Source organism: Ictalurus furcatus, chromosome 23 (assembly GCF_023375685.1).
Source record: "Ictalurus furcatus strain D&B chromosome 23, Billie_1.0, whole genome shotgun sequence".
Taxonomy (NCBI): domain Eukaryota; kingdom Metazoa; phylum Chordata; class Actinopteri; order Siluriformes; family Ictaluridae; genus Ictalurus; species Ictalurus furcatus.
The window spans coordinates 12,342,266-12,362,828 of record NC_071277.1 but is presented as its reverse complement, the minus strand read 5'-3'; the positions used below and the strand labels follow the sequence as shown (position 1 = coordinate 12,362,828).

Here is a 20,563-nt window from a genome sequence, read left to right as displayed (position 1 = left end):
AGGGGTTTGATAACTGCTAGTTTACAGGATTTAGGTGTAACAGCCCGGCCTGTGGCTATCTCATCAGTTCTCATCCAGGTTTGAATGGAAGACACTTCATCACTCCGTCAGGCCATTATGAGTACCTTGTGATGAATGCACCAGTTGTCTTCCAGCATTACATCAACAAGGTCCTGAGGGACGCCTTTGACCACTAAATGTTTGTCTATCTAGATGACATTCTCATCTGCGGTCAGTCGATGGTCAAACACGTGGCTCATGTCAGAAGGGTTCTCCCCTTGCTCCTATATAAATCACTTTTCCATGCTCAGTCAGTCACCTTCCTGGGGTTTGTGATATCCAAGGGCTGTTTGGTCCAACATCTCTCTGCCTAGTGCAATGCTGTGTGGGCTTTGCTAATTTCTTTAGGTGCTTCATCTGGAATTTTAGCACTGTGGCCCACTGCTAACCATCCTTACAATGAAGTCCACAAGGTGGTTTCAGTGGAAATCAGAAGCCCGGGAGCTCAAGTGCCTCCTGTCTGTAGCCTCAGTCCTGCAGCTCCCAGATCCCAAGCTCCCCTTTGTGGTAGAGGTGGATGTCTCTGCTGTATGCGTGGGGGCAGTTCTTTACCAACTGTCACGCTCCAACCAGAAGTTACACCTCAGTGCCGCCTTTTTGCATCACCTCACTCCTGCGGAGCATAATTATGCTATTGGGGACGTAGAACTCTTGGCAGTTAGCCTGGCCGTAGAGGATTGGAGACACTGGATGGAGGAAGCAAAACACCAATTCCTGGTCTGGATGTCTATATTCGCCAGGCCAGGTGGACACACTTCTTTGATTTTGTGCTGTCGTATTGATCAGGTTTTAAAGAACACCAAGCCTGATGCCATATCCTGCCAGTGGGAGTCCCCATCTTCTGAGCACCCGCCAGAAACTATAGTCCCTGAAACGGGAATTGTTGCTCCAGTTCGCTGGAGGTTGGAAACTGCCATTCAGGATGCACTCCAGGGTGACCGCAACCCTGCTGGAAGGCCTCCAGGTAGTCTCTATGTTCCCACCTCGGTCAGGGCTAAAGTGCTGTGATGGGGACATGCCTCACTATATGTGGCTTATTCTGGGGTCACCCACACCCTGAAATTGCTATATAGGCATTTCTGGTGGCCACATATTGACCAGGACATTCGGGCCTATATAGTGGAATGCCAGATTTGCTGTCGCAAAAAAGGAGCCCAGGGCAGGACCTGCAGGCCTACTTCACCTTTTATCCACCCCTTTGCCTCTATGGTCCCACCTATTCTTTGATCATAGAATTTTTATTGAAAATTTACATTTTACATAACACCCCACCCAACAACCCCAACAAACAACCACAGCCAAAACCAAAAGCAAGGGGGAAACAAAAAAAACAATAAACAAACAACCATAGAAAAAAAAAAAAACACAAACAAACAAACAAAAAACTAACAAACATAAAAACCCAAAACAGCAACAACCACAAAAAAAGGGGTAAGATGATCAGGAATTACAGTCCACCTCTCCTCAATCCACCACCATTGCGTACATAATTGAAGTAGGTAATAAATTGTGCCCATTTTCCCAAAAATGAGTCACCCCTGCCTCTGATGTTGTACTTGATTTTTTCAAGTTTTAAAAAGAAGATTAAATCTTTAAGCCAGACTGATATAGAAGGGGGTTGTGGAGAGGTCCAAGACAACAGTATTCTGCGCCAAGCAAGTAACGATGCAAAGGCCACAACACTAGCTTCTTTATGGTTCAGAGGTTGACGCTGAGATGGAACACCAAAGATGGCAATTAAAGGACAGACATCTAATTTGATTTTAAGAACGTCGGACATAGTTTTGAAGAAAGAGTTCCAAAAGTTCTGCAATTTGGGACAGAGTTCAAACATATGACTGAGGTTACAGGGCGAAAGTTTGCATTTTTCACACATGTCAGGAACATTGGGATATATTTTAGACAGTTTACTCCTAGAGAGGTGAGCTCTATGGATCACTTTAAATTGTATGAAACTAAGTCTAGCACATGACGTGGTGGTACGTATATTATCTAACGCTCTGCCCCAGTAATCATCCTCAAGCTCCAGGCCCAATTCCTCTTCCCAAGCACTAATGGTTTGATATTGTAAGAATCGTCCTGTGACCAGATCGTTGCATAGATCCGTGAAATAATGCCACCCTTATTAGGATTCAGCTTGAACACCTCTTCCCATGCAGACTTTGTAGGTAAGGAGGGAAAACCAGCGAATAGGGAGGAGACACAATGCCTAACTTGAAAGAAACGGAATAGGTGAGACGGAGGCAAGCTGAGTGACGAGGATAATTCAGAAAAGTTTGCAAACACATTATTAATGAAAAGATCCTCAAAGCGTTTCAGACCCTTCTTTTCCCACAAAGAGAACGTGGAATCCATAAAGGAGGGGGGAAAGAGGTGGCTATTACATATAGTGAGGGAAAAAAGTATGTGATCCCTTGCTGATTTTGTATGTTTGCCCACTGACAAAGAAATGATCATTCAATAATTTTAATGGTAGATTTATTTGAACAGTGAGAGACAGAATAACAACAAAAAAAATCCAGAAAAACGCATGTCAAAAATGTTATAAATTGATTTGCATTTTAATGAGGGAAATATGTATTTGACCCCTCTGCAAAACATGACTTGGTGGCAAAACCCTTGTTGGCAATCACAGAGGTCAGACGTTTCTTGTAGTTGGCCACCAGGTTTGCACACATCTCAGGAAGGATTTTGTCCCACTCCTCTTTGCAGATCTTCTCCAAGTCATTAAGGTTACGAGGCTGACGTTTGGCAATTCAAACCTTCAGCTCCTTCCACAGATTTTCTATGGGATTAAGGTCTGGAGACTGGCTAGTCCACTCCAGGACCTTAATGTGCTTCTTCTTGAGCCACTCCTTTGTTGCCTTGGCCGTGTGTTTTGGGTCATTGTCACGCTGGAATACCCATCGACGACCCATTTTCAATGCCCTGGCTGAGGGCAGGAGGTTCTCACCCAAGATTTGAGAGTACATGGCCCCGTGCATCGTCCCTTTGATGCGGTGAAGTTGTCCTGTCCCCTTAGCAGAAAAACACCCCGAAGCATAATGTTTCCACCTCCATGTTTGACGGTGGGGATGGTGTTCTTGGGGTCATAGGCAGCATTCCTCCTCCTCCAAACACGGCAAGTTGAGTTGATGCCAAAGAGCTCCATTTTGGTCTCATCTGATCACAACACTTTCACCCAGTTGTCCTCTGAATCATTCAGATGTTCATTGGCAAACTTCAGACGGGCATGTATATGTGCTTTCTTGAGCAGGGGGACCTTGCAGGCGCTGCAGGATTTCAGTCCTTCACGGCGTAGTGTGTTACCAATTGTTTTCTTGGTGACTATGGTCCCAGCTGCCTTGAGATCATTGACAAGATCCTCCAGTGTAGTTCTGGGCTGATTCCTCACTGTTCTCATGATCATCGCAACTCCACGAGGTGAGATCTTGCATGGAGCACCAGGCCGAGGGAGATTGACAGTTCTTTTGTGTTTCTTCCATTTGCGAATAATCGCACCATCTGTTGTCACCTTCTCACCAAGCTGCTTGGCAATGGTCTTGTAGCCCATTCCAGACTTGTGTAGGTCTACAATCTTGTCCCTGACATCCTTGGAGAACTCTTTGGTCTTGGCCATGGTGGAGAGTTTGAAATCTGATTGATTGATTGCTTCTGTGGACAGGTGTCTTTTATACAGGTAACAAGCTGAGATTAGGAGCACTCCCTTTAAGAGCCAGAATGTCTGGGAGCCAGAAATCTTTCTGAATGAGAGGGGGTCAAATACTTATTTCCCTCATTAAAATGCAAATCAATTTATAACATTTTTGACATGCGTTTTTCTGGATTTTCTTGTTGTTATTCTGTCTCTCACTGTTCAAATAAATCTACCATTAAAATTATAGACTGATCATTTCTTTGTCAGTGGGCAAACGTACAAAATCAGCAGGGGATCAAATACTTTTTTCCCTCACTGTAGGTGCCATGGTTGAGGCCGAGATGGATTTAAAATGACGGCGAAACTGATAGAAAATTTTTAGAGAGGTACATACTATTGGATTATCCGTGTATTGTGAAAGGGCTGTAGGAAGGGAGGAGAACACCATAGCAGGGAGGGAGGTTGAAGTACAAGACTTCGCTTCTAAGTGGCACCATGGAAGAGAAGGGGCCTGCACCCAGAGCACCAGTTTCTGAATATTAGCCGCCCAATAATAATACATGAAATTGGGCAAGGAGAGGCCACCACTTAGTCGACGACTCTGAAGTGAAAATTTGGAAACCCTGGGAGTTTTCCCTGCCCATACAAAAGAGGAGATTAATTGGTCTATATTCTTGAAGAAAGATTTGGGTAAAAACAGAGGGATGGACTGGAAAAGGTAGAGGAATTTTGGAAGAATGTTCATTTTTACTGTGTTTATTCTACCAAGAGGGGATAATGGTAGAGCTGCCCATCTTTGGAAGGCCGACTTCATGTATGAAATTAAGGGTGCAAAATTCGCCGCCATTAACGCAGAATAAGAACGGGTGACATTAACTCCGAGATATTTGAATTTTGAGTCCTCCAAATGAAAAGGTATTTCAGTCTGTTTTATTTTTTGGCCAGATTGGTTTATGGGTAAGCATTCACTCTTCTGTAGGTTCAGTTTATACCTGGAAAATTTCCCAAAGTCATTTAATATGCATATTATCTCAGGACTAGATGCAATTGGATCTGTAACATAAAGTAGTAAGTCATCAGCATATAGGGCTAGTTTATGTTCAATTCCTTTGCGAATTATACCCTGAAATACAGGAAGAGTTCTAAGCACCATCGAGAGAGGCTCAATTGCTATGGCAAAAAGTAAGGGAGACAGAGGACATCCCTGGCGCGTACCCCGTGACAGAGTAAAATAGTCAGATTTAGCATCGTTGGTATATATGGAAGCCTGCGGTTCCACATATAATAAACGGATCCATGATATCAGTCCATCCCCAAAGCTGAACCTCCTTAGCACCGTAAAAAGATATTCCCATTCGATCCTATCAAATGCCTTTTCTGCATCCAAAGAGATGACCACTTCAGATGAGGCGCTGTTTTGTTTTGAATACAAAATGCTAAGTAGAGTACGAATATTAGAAAAGGAATGCCGTCCTTTTTTAAACCCGGTTAGCTCCTCTGAAATAATGCTAGGGAGAACTCCCTCCAAACGAGAGGCCAAAAGTTTGGCTAAAATCTTGACATCAGAATTGAGGAGGCTAATAGGTCTGTACGAATTACATGATGTTGGGTCCTTCCTATCTTTGAGCAATAGAGTTATAGACACTTGTCTCGATGTTTGTGGCAGCATCCCTAGTTCTAAGGATTCCTCGAATACAGCCAGAAGTAATGGGGCCAATACAACATGAAATTTCTTATAAAATTCGGCAGGAAACCCGTCCGGGCCAGGTGATTTCCTAGATTTCAGTGAGTTCATTGAGTTAGTGATCTCATCTAAGGTGATGGGGCTGTCAAGCTCAGATGCCAATAGAGGGTCAACTCCAGGAAAATCAATATTAACAAGAAAATGGTCCATGTTACCTGAATTGTCAGGAGATCCAGCTGTGTATAAAGAGGAGTAAAAACTTTTAAAAGTTTAATTAATTTCTACAGAATCCGAGGTTAATGCACCACTGGACTGCATAATCTGAGTAATAGAGCGCGAGGCCACTTGGCTACACAGTTGGTGAGCCAACAACCGACCGACCTTATCTCCAAATTCATAATAATTGCCACGTGTATGTAACAACAGCCTCTCCGCCTCACCTGTCGATAACAACTCGAACTCCGCCTGCAAATTAAGCCTTTGTTTATGCAGCTCAGGGGTCGGGTTGAGAACATATTGGTCATCAATGGCTCGGATATTATCCGATATCTCTTTTTTCTCATCCTTGCGTTGCTTATTGGCATGAGCAGAACAAGAGATTATCTGTCCCCTTAAGAAGGCCTTTAAAGTTTCCCAAAGTAAAGAGTAAGAGATTGAATCAGTTTGATTAGTAAGAAGAAAATCATCTATTGAAGTAGAAATATACTTGCAAAACGCTGAATCAGATAGGAGAGTTAAGCCTCCATGGTGGACGAAAGGCGCGATGTGAAGGTAGAAGTATATCAAGACTTAGAGGAGCATGGTCTGAAATAACAATTGGTAGATATTCAGAGTTTACAACCCGAGAAATTAGAGTGTTATTAATAAAAAAGTAATCAATGCGAGAAAAAGATTTATGTACGTGAGAAAAAAACAGAATATTTTCTCAGTGTGGGGTTAAAATACCTCCACGGATCAATGTAACCATTCTGAACCATAAACTCAGAGAATACCTTTGCCATTGCAGAGGGAGCCTTTGCAACAGCGCTAGATTTGTCCAAAACCGGGTCAATAACACAGTTTAAATCTCCCCCAAATACCAAGAGATGCGTGTTCAAAGCAGGAATTTTTGATAACAAATTCTGAGCAAAAGGAGCACTGTCAAAATTCGGGGCATATGCATTCACCAAAACTACTGGCGTTTGTGAAATTTTCCCTTCCACAATCACATATCTACCATTTACATCAGAAATAACGTTATCAAAAGAAAAGGGCACAGTCTTACTTATCAAAATAGAAACTCCCCTGGACCTGGAATCAAAATTGGAGTGGAACATATGCGATGTCCAGCGAGCTTGGAGTCTGCGTTGATCCCTGAGACGATGAGTTTCCTGAAGAAATGCAACGTCAGGTTTTTGTAGTTTTAAATGTGTCAAAACCTTGGATCTTTTAATGGGACCATTCAGACCTTTCACATTCCAACTTAGGAATCTGAATGAGCTTCGGGTATTTTCCATCAATTTAGATTAGTACAGAATGGAGTACAGAGAGGTTGATATCAATAAGGAAATGGGGGAAAAAAGAAAAGGAAAAGAAAAAAAAAAAGGAGAAAAACCCACACCACCACCACAGCACCCCACCCTCCCCCACCCCACCACCCAATGACCATCAATTATCTTCTCTCCATTCCCAAACAATGGAGGCAGAACCCTATAACACTGGAACATCCGATACTTGTGAACCGTACCTATTCTTGTTGTGTGAAGTCACTCCCGAGCAAAAACAAAACAAAACACAGTCATTATGTATCACAGGGAACCTGCAGATTTACATGGAAACTGATATAGTTGTCCACACCCGCATAGTTTTACAGTCCTATTACAGGTATTAATAAATCGGTTAACTGTTATGTAGACAGATTAAGGTGGAGGATACCGTTCATTAAACCATCGTTGCGCTTTTTGGGGACAGTCGAATTGCAGCCTCTCATCACCGAGGTCTATCCGAAGGCGAGCAGGGTATCTGAGAGAAGACCGCACATTTCTCTCACGCAAGCTGTTTCTCACCGCAGTGAAGGCCGCTCTCCTCTTAGCGACGTTGGAGCTGAAGTCAGGAAATATGAATTGATTCCAATTCCCACGTCGAACAACTTTTTCTCTGTCGTGAAAGTAGTGAAACCACACAATCATCACTCTGGACCTCTGATTCTCTCGCTGCTCCTCCGAGGGCACGGGGCCAATGCGGTGCGCTCTATCCAGCAATGGAGCAGTCGGAAAGATTTCTGATCCAAGCACATCCTGGAAAAATTTAGACATAAATGTTACCGGATCGCTCCCTTCTTCTCGTTCCGGAATACCGATGACCCGGAGATCATCGAGCGGGACTCTAAATCCTCAACTTTCTCGCAGAGTTGTTTGTTAGCCGAAGTTAGCTTCAGCACCGTCTGTTCCAGTGCTACACTGCGGTCACTGTAATCGTTCAGGTGCTGGTCAAGCTCGTTAATATGCCGTCCTTGTGATTCAATGCCCGATTTAAAACTTTCAAACGACGCAACAACTGGGGCCAGAGCGGAGTCAATAGCTGCTTTCACCTGAACTGCGATGTTAGCTCCGCTATTAAAGTGTTGCGGAGATTCTCAAAATCCAGCAGTAGTTTGTCGCCATGACTCGTCGTGCTCGGTGAAGATTTAGGTCTCTGTAGTCTTTCAGAAGCCATAATTCCTTTCTGGTTATAGTCGTGGACCGAGTAATTGAAAAGGAGCGCACCAAATGTCTTAGAAAAGATTCAGGTTGCCTGAAAAGTACAATTAAAAGACAAAATGCTCGGGAGCTCACTCCACGCATGCCTTCTCACTTACATGCTCAGCCGGAAGTCGGTCCCACCTATTCTTTATCATCAAGCTGCGTGCATCCCAGGGCAACATGGCAATATTAGTCGTAGTTGACTGGCAAAGCCTGCAAATTTGTTTCACTACTCAAGCTCACATAGGCCAAGGAGACACCAAGACCATTACTGCAGCAAGTAGTCTGGGTCCCCAGGTTACCCTCTGAAGTGGTATCTGACCGAGGCCCGCAATTTGCTAGCCAAGTTTGGATGGCCTTTTGCCAGCTACTAGTGGTGTCGGTCAGTCTGTCGTAAGGCTTCCACCCCCAGTCAAATGCCCAGACAGATAAACCAGTAAGACAGAATAAACCAAGATTATGAACAGACACTATGATGTCTGGCCTCCTCCAATCCATCCTTCTGGAAGCTACTCTGAAACTGTAGCTTTCCAAACTACTAGCTACTCATAGTTTGAAGTAGTTAAGCAACAGTCAATTACCCTTTTAAAAAGGGTAACGCAAAAACACAATTTAAAAATAATTCAGAACAGTGGTTAGCACGTTCGCCTCACACCTCCAGGGTCAGGGGTTCGATTCCCACCGTGGCCCTGTGTGTGCGGAGTTTGCATGTTCTCCCTGTGTTGCGGGGGTTTCCTCTGGGTACTCCGGGTACCTCCCCCAGTCCAAAGACATGCATGGTAGGCTGATTGGCATGTCCAAAGTGTCCGCAGTGTTTGAATGGGTGTGTGAATGTGTATGTGAGTGTGCCCTGCGATGGATTGGCACCCTGTCCAGGGTGTACCCCGCCTTGTGCCTGATGCTCCCTGGGATTGGCTCCAGGTTTCCCCGTGGCCTTGAAGGAAAGATGAGCGGTATAGAAGATGGATGGATGGACATTAGGCTATATATCAAATTAACATGACAATTGCATTCACGTCTATGTGTACTCATGGGTGACATATGACTCTCAGGTTGGGTGGGAGGGTTGCCAGAAAAAAATTAAGAGTCTTTGTACCTGCCTCAGCATAATATTTGCAGAAATTTTAAGCAAACGAGTTTAAGTATCAAAACAAAAGCATACCTTAGTGAAGAGCTAGACGGCATCCACCAGGCATGGCATCAAAGGGATGAACTGTTTTATCCAAATCCACATGAATGGCCCCTTCAATTTTCAGTACTGCAATCTCCGAGAGTCTCTCCTGTCTCATGGTGTTTCTTGTGTATGTTTACAGTCGACGTAAACATGGGCACAGTCAAGAATAACTTAAAGAGGTTGCCAACGTTTACTATGGACTGTGGACTAGCTTTGACTCTCTGAACAGTGACAATCGTTCAAAACTCGCTTCTCCAGTCGACATGGCATTGAAAATTGACAATCTCCTCTTCTGGAAATCCATAGCGACGACAAAAAAATGTCAGGTCCTCTTCGGTGTACATATTAGAGCTGATGATGTGATTAAGTGCAATCAAAGTGTTGGTCATTTTCCTGAAATCACTCACAGATCTCATTAATAGTGTTGTTCAGTACACTGAAATGCAATTCCTTGTAATAACCCTGAGCTGAGGCTGAATTCGGTCCAGGCACCATTGCTTTGGTTGTTCTCCTACATGAACGTTGTGGGCCTCGGTAGTTGTTCTTATCGCACAACTTGACTGTAAACTCCCAAAGCTTCTGAAAGTGGTGATCAGTTCTCATTGCTAAAATAGCAGAGATTGTGGAAGATGCTAGGCTTTTTACACTGGCATAATGTAAGGTGGATGACTGTAATGCTTCGGACAGTACATTGCTCTGTATGAGAATTCGTCTCATCAAAATTCAAGGGAACAAAAAGTGAAAATCGGTCACACATGTCAGCAGACTACTTGCCTGTCCCCCGACTCGCACACTGTTTTCAGAAATTTCACCAAGAGTGTCAACTATAGTCTCAAAGTTATCACGTATGGCCTTGAGAGCCTCTGTGCGGCAGCTTCATCTTGTGTTGCTTAGAGATTTCAGTGAAAAGTCACTGCTCTGTTCTCGCAAAAACTCAAAAACTGCATGTCGTTTTGCTGACCCCGCGATGAGGTTATAGAGAGCTTGATCATTGGTCAGCATGTGTCTCAAAACTGTATTGGTGCGACAGACAGTCACAATGCAGAGGTTGAGGATATCCGAGTGACAATGGACATGCATCGCCAGTGGATTTTCTCTTAAAATGCGTGTAGCTACAACACGGTAGGTTCCTTGCATACTCGCTGCACCATTGTAACATCGCGCTCTCAAGTTGCAGATCTCAAGATTAAAGCTTGTCATTACATTCTTTAAAAGAAGGGCCAAAGATTCACCACCTGTTCTGTCAGTCCCAAAAAATCCGATGAGTGATTCATGGACATCGAGGTCTCTTTCGACAGATCTTAAAACCACTGCAACTTGCTCGTGCCTACCTATATCTTGCATTTCATCCGCAATGAGGGCAAAAGTTCTGGCTTCATGCACTCGTGGTATGATGTCACTTTTAACCTGACCGGCCATTATATCGATCAACTCATTCTGGTGCTTGCTATGAACATAATTAAATGATCTCTCTCTCTTTTTGAATAGTCAGTTAATTAGATGGTTATCAGTGGCCCTTAAATCCTTCAACTGTAAGAAATTTCCCCAATTTTCTGATTCATCCATTTCATTGAGACCACGAAGAATAATTCCGGCGCGACAACAGAAGAGCAAAGTCTTGCATATTTTTTTTCCAGACATTCTCTGTTCTCATCCACTCTCTCTGTCTGTTCACTGCTGATTTGCATGGCTATGCTTCCCGTTTTGCTGCTTTTCTGATCTTCATTGAATTTTTCACTGGCCTTTTTCCAGTTGGCAAAGCCAGTCACTTGAAATGTGTCCATCTTAGACTCGTTGCCACCAAACGCGTGACGTGAAACAAAAAGCCCGATCAATGGTGGGACTATATTCAAGCCATTCATAAATCCAATACCATTCTTTCCTGAACTTTCTACTGTCGGTCTCTGGAAATGAAATTACTGTTTGATATGGCCCATTCCCAATAAAGTTTGGAATTCTCCTCTTCTGACACTCGTCTGCTCAGTTACCTGTCCTCCTTCAGCAATTTCTGTTCTTGTTTTCTTGGAGAAGTAATTATCCAGTGTATTGGGAACCTTAGCCATTTTGTCAGATCATTAAGTTTTTCCTAATAGTAATACTCACTACTCACTAAATTTGTAAGTAACTGCTCTTATTTTGTTCTGCTGCCCCCCCATCAACGCAGAGATGTACATATAAACACATATTAAACAATTTTCAAATCTGAAACTCCATGACTACAATAAATTGATGGTGATATGGGAGGGGGCAATCCCCCCCGTTACCCCCCGCCCCCATTTCGCCCATGGTCATACTTAAATACGACTCTTGGACGGCATATTATAATCTAAGTATTAGACAAAGTATTTTAATCTTTGGTTTGCAAAGATTAAATATAAAGGTGTAAGATTTATTTTTTGATTCTTTAAGGCACATGAACTTCGGCAAATAAGGCCACTGGTAATTGTTTTTTATTATTATTGGAATCAGTCACCATCTCACGCTCCATCATGGATAATAAGGATGAGTGTGTTGAACTTGAATAATTAATACTTCCGATAGGCCAATAATATAATACATGCAACAATAAATTATTATTAGTAGTAGTAGTATGTGCTTTTTTTATTATTATTATTTATTTTTTTTTTTAACCACTGATTAATTCATCATGGAAATAATAATAAATAAATAAGTTAAGATAGGAACTTTTTCTCTTGCTACTCCCTCAAACAAGATGTTGAGAAATACATTCAGACTGCTTCAGAACTTAAAATAAATGCCTCGGTGTGCACTGATAAACTTATTGAATTATTTTATTTTATTTGTAATTAAATGTAAACATTGTGTTATGTTGCCTGTTAACAATAAAGCGGCAGTAATATTCTCTGTATCAGAGAATAAACTCCAGTGCTAATTTATTATGGTATTATTATTTACCTGCCCCATACATCACGTAACAAACTGTAGTTGGTCCCTTTATGTGTCCATCAGATGGTCACTTCCTGTCCAGGTGTCTGTGCAAGGCATCGGAAATGCAAAGGGAATTGCAATTTCGTTTGAATTTTGTCAGGCTCCATATGGCACCCCAAGGAAATGAAATAGCAAACGGGTTAATTGCTATTTCAATATGACAGGGTCATAACTCGTAAGTCATAAGAAATGCAATTGCAAAAGGTCTTTGCCCTTTCCATTTGAAATTTGGGAGACACTGTGTGTCTGTGTAAACGAAAATGCAAACGGTAATACACAATTTGAATTTCAATTATATTGTCACAATTTATGCAAATAGGAAATGCAATTACAAATACAGCTTGCAAAATTGTCTGCAAAATACTTCCATACAGGTGAGAAAGACCCAGCAAACAATTTGAAAAGAGGAACTATGTCACAGGTCACATATTCATTCAAAATACGAATACAAGACAATAGATCAGAATTTCAGCTTTCATTTCCTGATATTTACATCTAGATGTGTTAAACAACTCAAAACACAGCACCACATAACCCCCCAAAACAACTGAAAAAAGCCTGGAAAAGCATCCTAACAGTTTGGTTATGTCAGTGGGTCGCCAACTTGATGCAGTTATTGCAAGCAGGGGATATGCAACCGACTGTTAAGTGCTATTTACTTTAAGATTATCTGTTCCGATACTTTTGCTCCCCTAAAAATGGGGGTGTTCTGTCATAAAAGGTGCCACATTCTAAGTTGTTTAACACATCTAGGTGTAAATATCAGGAATTGAAATCTGAAATTCTGAACTATTCATCTTATATTCTCAAATCCAAATGTCTTCAATGTACAGCAAAAAAAGAGAGAGAGAATTCATCTTGCATTCCAATACTTTTAGAGGGTACTGTATATTATGGGTTCACTATTCCACTGTCTTCCAATTGGCTACATAATTTGTCCAGACATCATTACCCAAAACCAACAATCATCCATAATCACAAAGTGACACACATAGAGTGACACATTGATGCAGACACAAATTATACCTCAATTTGTTTCTCAGTCTCACCCCAGAGGCACTTTGTGAAACAGTACTGTGGTGAAATTTTGTGATTGTTCTAAACCCAGTGTAATATTATTATGTATGATTATTCCAAGCACTGTGTACTATTATTATCTCAATAAGGTGTATGTTTGTGTTTTTGTATGTGTCTGTACTTAACATGCAGAACCTGAAACCAGAGGTCGAGGAGCTCATTTTCTGTCACTATGTAGTCTGTAATGACACACAGGAGACGCTATGTTTTGGTCAGGTGGATACTGATGAAAGTGTGGTACTGTCCAGTGGCCAAAGCCACCAGTATTGTTGGAGATCCCACAAAGCCCCACAGGTAACGGTCTCGCTCTGTCATTTACATTTAGCAGTTTTGTTATTCACATGAATGCATGCACCTAATATTGGAACAGGGTCTGATGAGAGTTTTTTGGCAAAACCCAGAACAGTGATACAAATATAAATTCGGATTCACAGAAGCATGATCACAGAATTAAGGTTTTGACATATCTATCCCATTAGTATGTTTGACTGATTTTAATTCCAAATGTCTGAATTAAACCCCTTTGAAAATGTGAAGTGAGCTGAAGAGGAGAGTCAATTATTTGTGTTCCTATGTCTGCCTAGTGGGTGCTTCCCTAACCCAGTACAGAGATTGTAACACCGCTGCTCTTGTCCCCATTTGTCAATCTGATGCTATCTTTTCCAATTACTTATCAATAAGATCCCAATGCACTTAAGCTTTTGAAGGAATTTCCACTTGGAGATTTTCATCTCAGCAGCTTCATGCCCGGCAGCAAAATGTTCATGTGCATTTTGGATGCCCAAGTGCATGTGGACCAAACTCTCACTGAGTTCCTACAGAGACCAGACCACATGCAGTAGATACCCAGATACCCCATACTCCTGCAGTACCTTCCACAACAAATGTGAGGCAAATGATCATGTGAGGCACATTATCATAGGTCTACTGCAAATCCACAACACATTTAGACTGGTTGAGCATACTCCCATGAACCCTCAAAAGCAAAGAGCTGATCTATGGCTTACCTCCATTCTTCCTCCTGAATTCTTGGTTTCTAGGTTCCTTTAAAACATGTTTTATATCTTGTTGTTCCTATTGAATTTGATCCAGGTGGATGTAAAACATCTTCACACCCCTGTTCAAATTGTTGAACAAAAGTATGATGTAAAAAATGAAACCAAGATTAATCATATCAGCTTTTTTCCACCTTTAATGTGATATAGCAACCATCTTCAAGTAAAAACAAATAGAATTTTAATGTGATATAGCAACCAGATTCAAATAAAAACAAATAGAAACATTTTAGGAAAAAAATGTAACCTGATTGCACGTGTGCATACCCCTTAACTAATAGTTTGTTAAAACACTCTTTGCTTGTAATACAGATCTAATTAACAAAAAATGTTGGTTTGTCAATTTTATTACACTCTGCCTTGGTACAAATTCTCCAATTCAAATTGCAAGGGGATCTCCTGTGCACAGTCCTATTTAAGTCATTCTACAGGATTTCGATAGGATTTAGATCTGGACTCTGAATGAGCCATTCCAAAACTTTGATCATAATCTTCTGAAGCCATTTCTTTATTGACTTGGATTCATATTTTGGGTCTTTTGTAATGCTGGAATATACTATCTTCAATTGTCTAATAGAAGCATGCAGATTTTGTGCCAAAATAGATTGGAATTTAGACATAAAATAGTCCCAGCTGAAATGAAGCAGCCCCATACCATGATTTTTCCACCACCATTCTTCACTGAGGATATGGTGTTCTTTAACTGATTTTGGTGTTCTTTCTACCTTGGTCTCACCAGACCATAACTCATTTTGCCACATGGTTTGGCTAAATTTAGGCAGGCTTGGATGTTTTTGTTGTTGCTTGTTTTTTTGTGATAAAGGGCATTGATCAATCCACCCTACCTCATAGTTTCTCTGAATCCCATGGTTTGCATTGTCAACACAGACTTGTTGACTGGCTGTGCATAAAATCCTTACCCTGATATTTATACAAAAAAAATTATACTATATATTTTTTGTTTAAAACGGAAATATATTGCTTTATAAGAATTTATCTACAGTATTGCTAGAAATTATAACACATTCTTCCAAACTGTCAAAATAACTAAAACTGTCTTTTGCCTGTGCCTAGGCAGATTGTGTCTTGTGTGGTTGTACATAACTATGCCAATATGAGCATGAGATGAGTTTGTTGTTCGTGTTTAACATTAGTCAGTGACTCAAAAGCTCAACACAGATAGACCAAATCACAACAGCCCAACTCTTCCATTCAGAATCTGTAGGCCATGATGGAACTGTCACCACAATAATTTTGTAATTTTGTGTAATAACCCCAGATTTGACCACAAGTTCACTGAATAGCAGCGTATGCAAGATGAGCTAATTGCCAGAGAATGCAGTTCTCCCACTCTCACACAGTGAGAGCAAACAAAGGCTTGTGGATCCTTTTTGACAGTTTGCCTGTGTGATGTACAGTCCCCTCCAAAACTATTGGGATGTAGACTGAAGACATTTGGGTTGGAGATCAAAAGATTAATATGAGAAGAGTCTTTAGGATTTCAGATTTTATTTCCTGGTATTTATATGTAGATGTGTTAAATGGCATAGAACATAGCACATTTTGTATCAGACAACCCAGTTTGTTGGCGAGCATAAATATTGGAACGTTTGACATGTAACGAACCCCTATTTTAAATTCGGCAGGAAGGGAAACAGAACATAAAGAAGGACACATGAAACCCAACGACGATGCGAAAACATTTATTTACTAACAAAGTCATCCAGAACAGGAAGGAAACATATCATGAAAAGGGAAAAAAGAACAAAAATGTTTCTAAAATACTTAACAAAACCGAAACCAACCACAATAGGACAACTCCAAAGCATTGAAGCAACCAAAATTAACAATAACTGCAATTACGAAAGACACCAAGAAAAGTAAAACCAGACTTGTTTGCTTGTGAATCTCCTCTCTCCTGCCATGCCCCACTTCAGCGTCCTTAATAGGCTTGCTCAGCAACGCTGACAACGACACGCAGGTGCACAGGGGCAGACCTAAACAATTAGACTCGGACACAGAGAGAATATCAGGGTCATGACGTCACATGAAGGAGAAGAAACACACTTGAAGCACGGGCCGTAACAGATTGATAGGTGTTTCTTGTTAACCAGGTATGTCCTGTTAGATTGATTGTACAACAGTGAATAGCTCTGAACATCTACTCTTGATTTTAGCCTGCTGGTTTACCTGTAAAGACTGCATTTGTTGTTGTAAAGGATAAGCTAACAAGATCAGAGAGCTGTCTATGGGAGAAAAGCAAGCCATTTTGAAGCTGAGAAAAGACAGAATATCAGTCAGAGGCATTGTACAAACAGTGGGCATAGTCAATACCACAATTTGGAAAGTCCTGAAAAAGAAAGTAACCAAACACCAGAAACCAGCAGCAAACACTGAATGGGTCGACCAAGGGAAACAACAGTAGCTGATGACAGAAACATTGTGAGAGCTGTGAAGGAAACCCCAAAAACAACATTCAGTGACATCACCACCATCCTCCACAGGGCAGTGGTGAAAGTATCACAATCCACCATTCAAAGAAGGGTGCAGAAGAGCGAGCAGAAATATAGAGGCCATACCCGAAGATGCAAACCACTCATCAGCAGTAAGAATTGGAAAGCCATATTGGAATTCGCAATGAAATATAGAGAAGTGCCACAAAAGTTCTGGAACCAAGAAGAACCTCTACTAATATGATGGAAAGGCCAAAGTGTGGAGAAAGAAAGGATCTACTCATGATCCAAAACATACAAGCTCATCTTTGAAACATGGTGGAGGTAGTGTCATGGCTTGGGCTTGCATGGCTGCTTTTGAAACAAGCTCACTAATCTTTATTGATGATGTAATTCATGATGGTAGCAGCAGAATGAATTAAGAAGTTTACAGGAACATTTTGTCCGCCAATTTACAGAGAAATGCATCCAGATTAATTGGGAGGAACATTTTCATGCAGCAAGACAATGATCTGAACCACACTGCCGTCTCAACAAAGGACTTTATCAGAGGTGAAAGTGGAAGGTTTTAGGCTGGTCAAGTCAATCACCAGACCTCAACCCAATTGAGCAGCATTTCAAGTATTGAAGAGGAGACTGAAAGGAGAAACCCAGAAACAAACAGCAAGAGGCTGTGGTAAAAGGCTGGAAAAGCATCACAAAAGATGAAACCAACAATTTGGTGATGTCATTTAGTTGCAGACTCGATGCAGTTATTGCAAGCAAGTGATATGCAACCAAATATAAAGTGTAATTTTCAGTACTTTAATTTACTTCAAGATTTATCTGTTCCGGTACTTTTGCTCACCTAAAAATTGTGTGGTCTGCAAAAGGTTCTATGTTTTATGTTAACACATCTAGATTAAATACCGGGAAATATGCTGAAATCCTAAGCTCTCATCTCATATCCATCTTCTGGATGGATCATATACATCTCAAACCCAAATGTCTTTGGTGTATAGCACAAACAAATGAATTGGCCTTGCCATTCTGATAGTCTGGGAGGGGATTAAATATCTGGTATTATGCCCTTTTGGTTACTGTAGAAGTACTAAAATAAAAGGGCACCCCATATCTTGTGGAAGCATGGTACCTACAAACCCTCTTGGTTCCACTGAACTCCACCCTGAGAGTAGCAATTTGAAGTGCAATCCACAGTGGGCATAAGGTTAATCAGAATTCTAAAATGTTTGAGGTTTGTCTACAGTCCAATATTGCTTTGTAAATTCCTGATAAATTATCCTCCTATAGGTACTTTTGTCGACCCATAATGATCTCATATGGGCTAAGACCAACCCCCTTTGTGGGTGTGGACTGAATACTGCACAAAACAGCTGGCAATACATCCACCCACGACACCCCACTCTGGTGGGGCTTCAACAATCGCTGTTTCAAAGTCTGATTTTGATGCTTGACCTGTCCAAAAGCCTGAGGTCTATATGGTCAGTGAAGCTTCCACTGAACTTCAACCTTCTCATAACTTCCTGCATGGTTTGGACAGAAAAGTGAGTTCCACAGTCTCAATGAATGCATCTTCCAGTGAGGGAAGAAATCCTTACCCAGTGATTTTTCCATGTTCATTGTTGTCCTTGTTTGGTTGGATAGGCTTCAACACAATGTGAAAACCTTGCAACCACCACTAACACTTCCCCTTTAACTCGACATGGGGGAAGGGTGATGTAGTCAATCTGCAAGTCTAATAAATGGTCCTGCAGGTGTCTGGATGTGAGCTTCAGGAGATGCCACCCCAGCTGCTTTGTTGTTAGCCTGGCACAGAGCACAGCATCGCACAGCGTTGAATGCATGTGTGCAGAACTTAAGGTTCCACCATGTAGGAGAAAATCTGTGAACCATACTCTGAACACCCACATTTCCTAGACTGTGGATTTGTTTGGTGAAATATGGCAACAATGCCGACAAGAGTTCAGACACAATTGACATAATTGAGGCATGTTTAATGGGCATGGCTGCAGCTATCAAAAATGCATATCACCGCCAAATACTTCCAAAATCATGTACAACACAAAAGACATATTGAGTTCATGTAAATTGTAGCAGTACAGCTGGTAGCTAGGATGCAGGCATTAGTCAAATCCACAAGTTCAGCAACTTGGGCTAAGAGATGATCAGGGAGACAACCCTGACCTATCACTGTTTGTGATGAGCAAACAGTCCATCCAGCATATCTGCATCCGTTCAGTACTTGAGCTGAAGCATCTGTAAACAAAAACATGTCTGGATTTTCCAGAGGAATCTCGGAAACACACTGAGGCGATGAGTGTGAAAGCATCACACAGTCATGATCAATCAGTACACACTCATCTTGTGTATCAAACATTGCAGTCATCATTAAAGTTGAGGGGTTGGTGATCTTGGCTCTTTGCAGGGTAATGTTAGGTGCTGTGAGAGCATCAAGCCAATTGTCCCATCAGGGCAGTCGCTGTGATCACAAGAGCTGAAGACAACAGAGAAAGAACAGCATGTGTACAACGTACAGTAAGCTGTTGTTAACACTACTGGAGCACAGGCAGTAACAGCCATACTGCCATAAGAGCAGGACCAAAACACAAATGAACAGGTTCAGTTATGTAAGTGTTAGAACTTCCCAAGTCACACCAGAAATGACAGTGATGGTTCGAGTTACACAAAAAAAACAAAGTCTCTAGCCATCTCTATTGGAATTATTGATAGTTGTGCACCTGCATTCATGATCATTCACAGTACTTATCACATATGGTCTGTTATTCTGCTCATGCATAAGTGGCTGCAAAGAGGCTCTCACAAACATATCTAAAAAGAATGTGCAGCAGGGAGAGGTGGAGTGTTGGGAGGCACATTGTACCAGCTGAATTATTTGCCCTGCCACCTCTGGCGAGATAATCCCGCAGAGCAGATCAGGCTGGGAAGCACACATGCTCTCAATAAAAATCTCTTCCATGCGACCTACTTGCTCAGGACTCAGTGGCTGATGGTTTAATGTTGCTTTTGCCTCCTCATCCTTTTTAGACTTTGTCTCTTTAATCATCACTGGGGCTACCCCAGTGGCTGCAGGATCATACAGGGTCATCTAAATCACCATGAGAGGATGACTAATCTGAAGACCGTGTCTTTGATATGTAGTTAAGACTTTTAATAGCTGGATATACCTTCTTTGCTTTAGACAAAGGTAGTGTCTGTTTTTCCAGAACCTCAATCTTGGCTTAGAGAGATTTAATGGAGCAGTGAGACAGCACTATAAAACAGCACTAATTCAGTCGGTACCAAGAAAGTTCAACTGAACTCCTATCAGTAGAACTCTTATTTTATCATCAAACTGATTGTCATCTAGCAAGAGCTTTGAAAGAATGACTCACTCACCCGTGCTTGCATATGTTTGTCAGGACCAGAGGAACAGGATCACCTAATCAGGTAGGTGGAGAGTGATGTCTGTCATCTGGGTCATCACAGTGTATAGATGGAGAAAATCACTGTCCTGCCAGGATCACCAAAATTGTTGTAAATCTTTCTGGATGACCATAAAAATACTACAAATACAGAAGCAAGATGACTGAAGAATCAGGAGACCAAGAGCCAGGTTATAATAAAAGTGATGGTTTATTGCCTGCATTAAGACAACCTGGGAGTTCTATAGTCTAACCAAAAGTTGGACACAGCAGGCTTTTATATTGATGTATGTGTGCAAGAGGACATGCGTGCAAGAATATATAGATAATGA

At 41.6% G+C, this 20,563-nt stretch overlaps 1 protein-coding gene across 7 annotated transcripts in view; it reads left to right on the top strand.

Annotated features, from left to right (window-relative positions):
• Nucleotides 1–20,563, top strand: part of LOC128599569 (intermembrane lipid transfer protein VPS13B) — a 252,991-nt gene that overhangs the window by 187,742 nt on the left and 44,686 nt on the right. For all 7 annotated transcript variants that reach the window (XM_053611298.1, XM_053611299.1, XM_053611301.1 and 4 more), the window contains one exon: nucleotides 13,434–13,595. In XM_053611298.1, coding sequence (XP_053467273.1) covers nucleotides 13,434–13,595 — 162 coding nt within the window. The remainder of the gene's footprint in view (nucleotides 1–13,433; nucleotides 13,596–20,563) is intronic.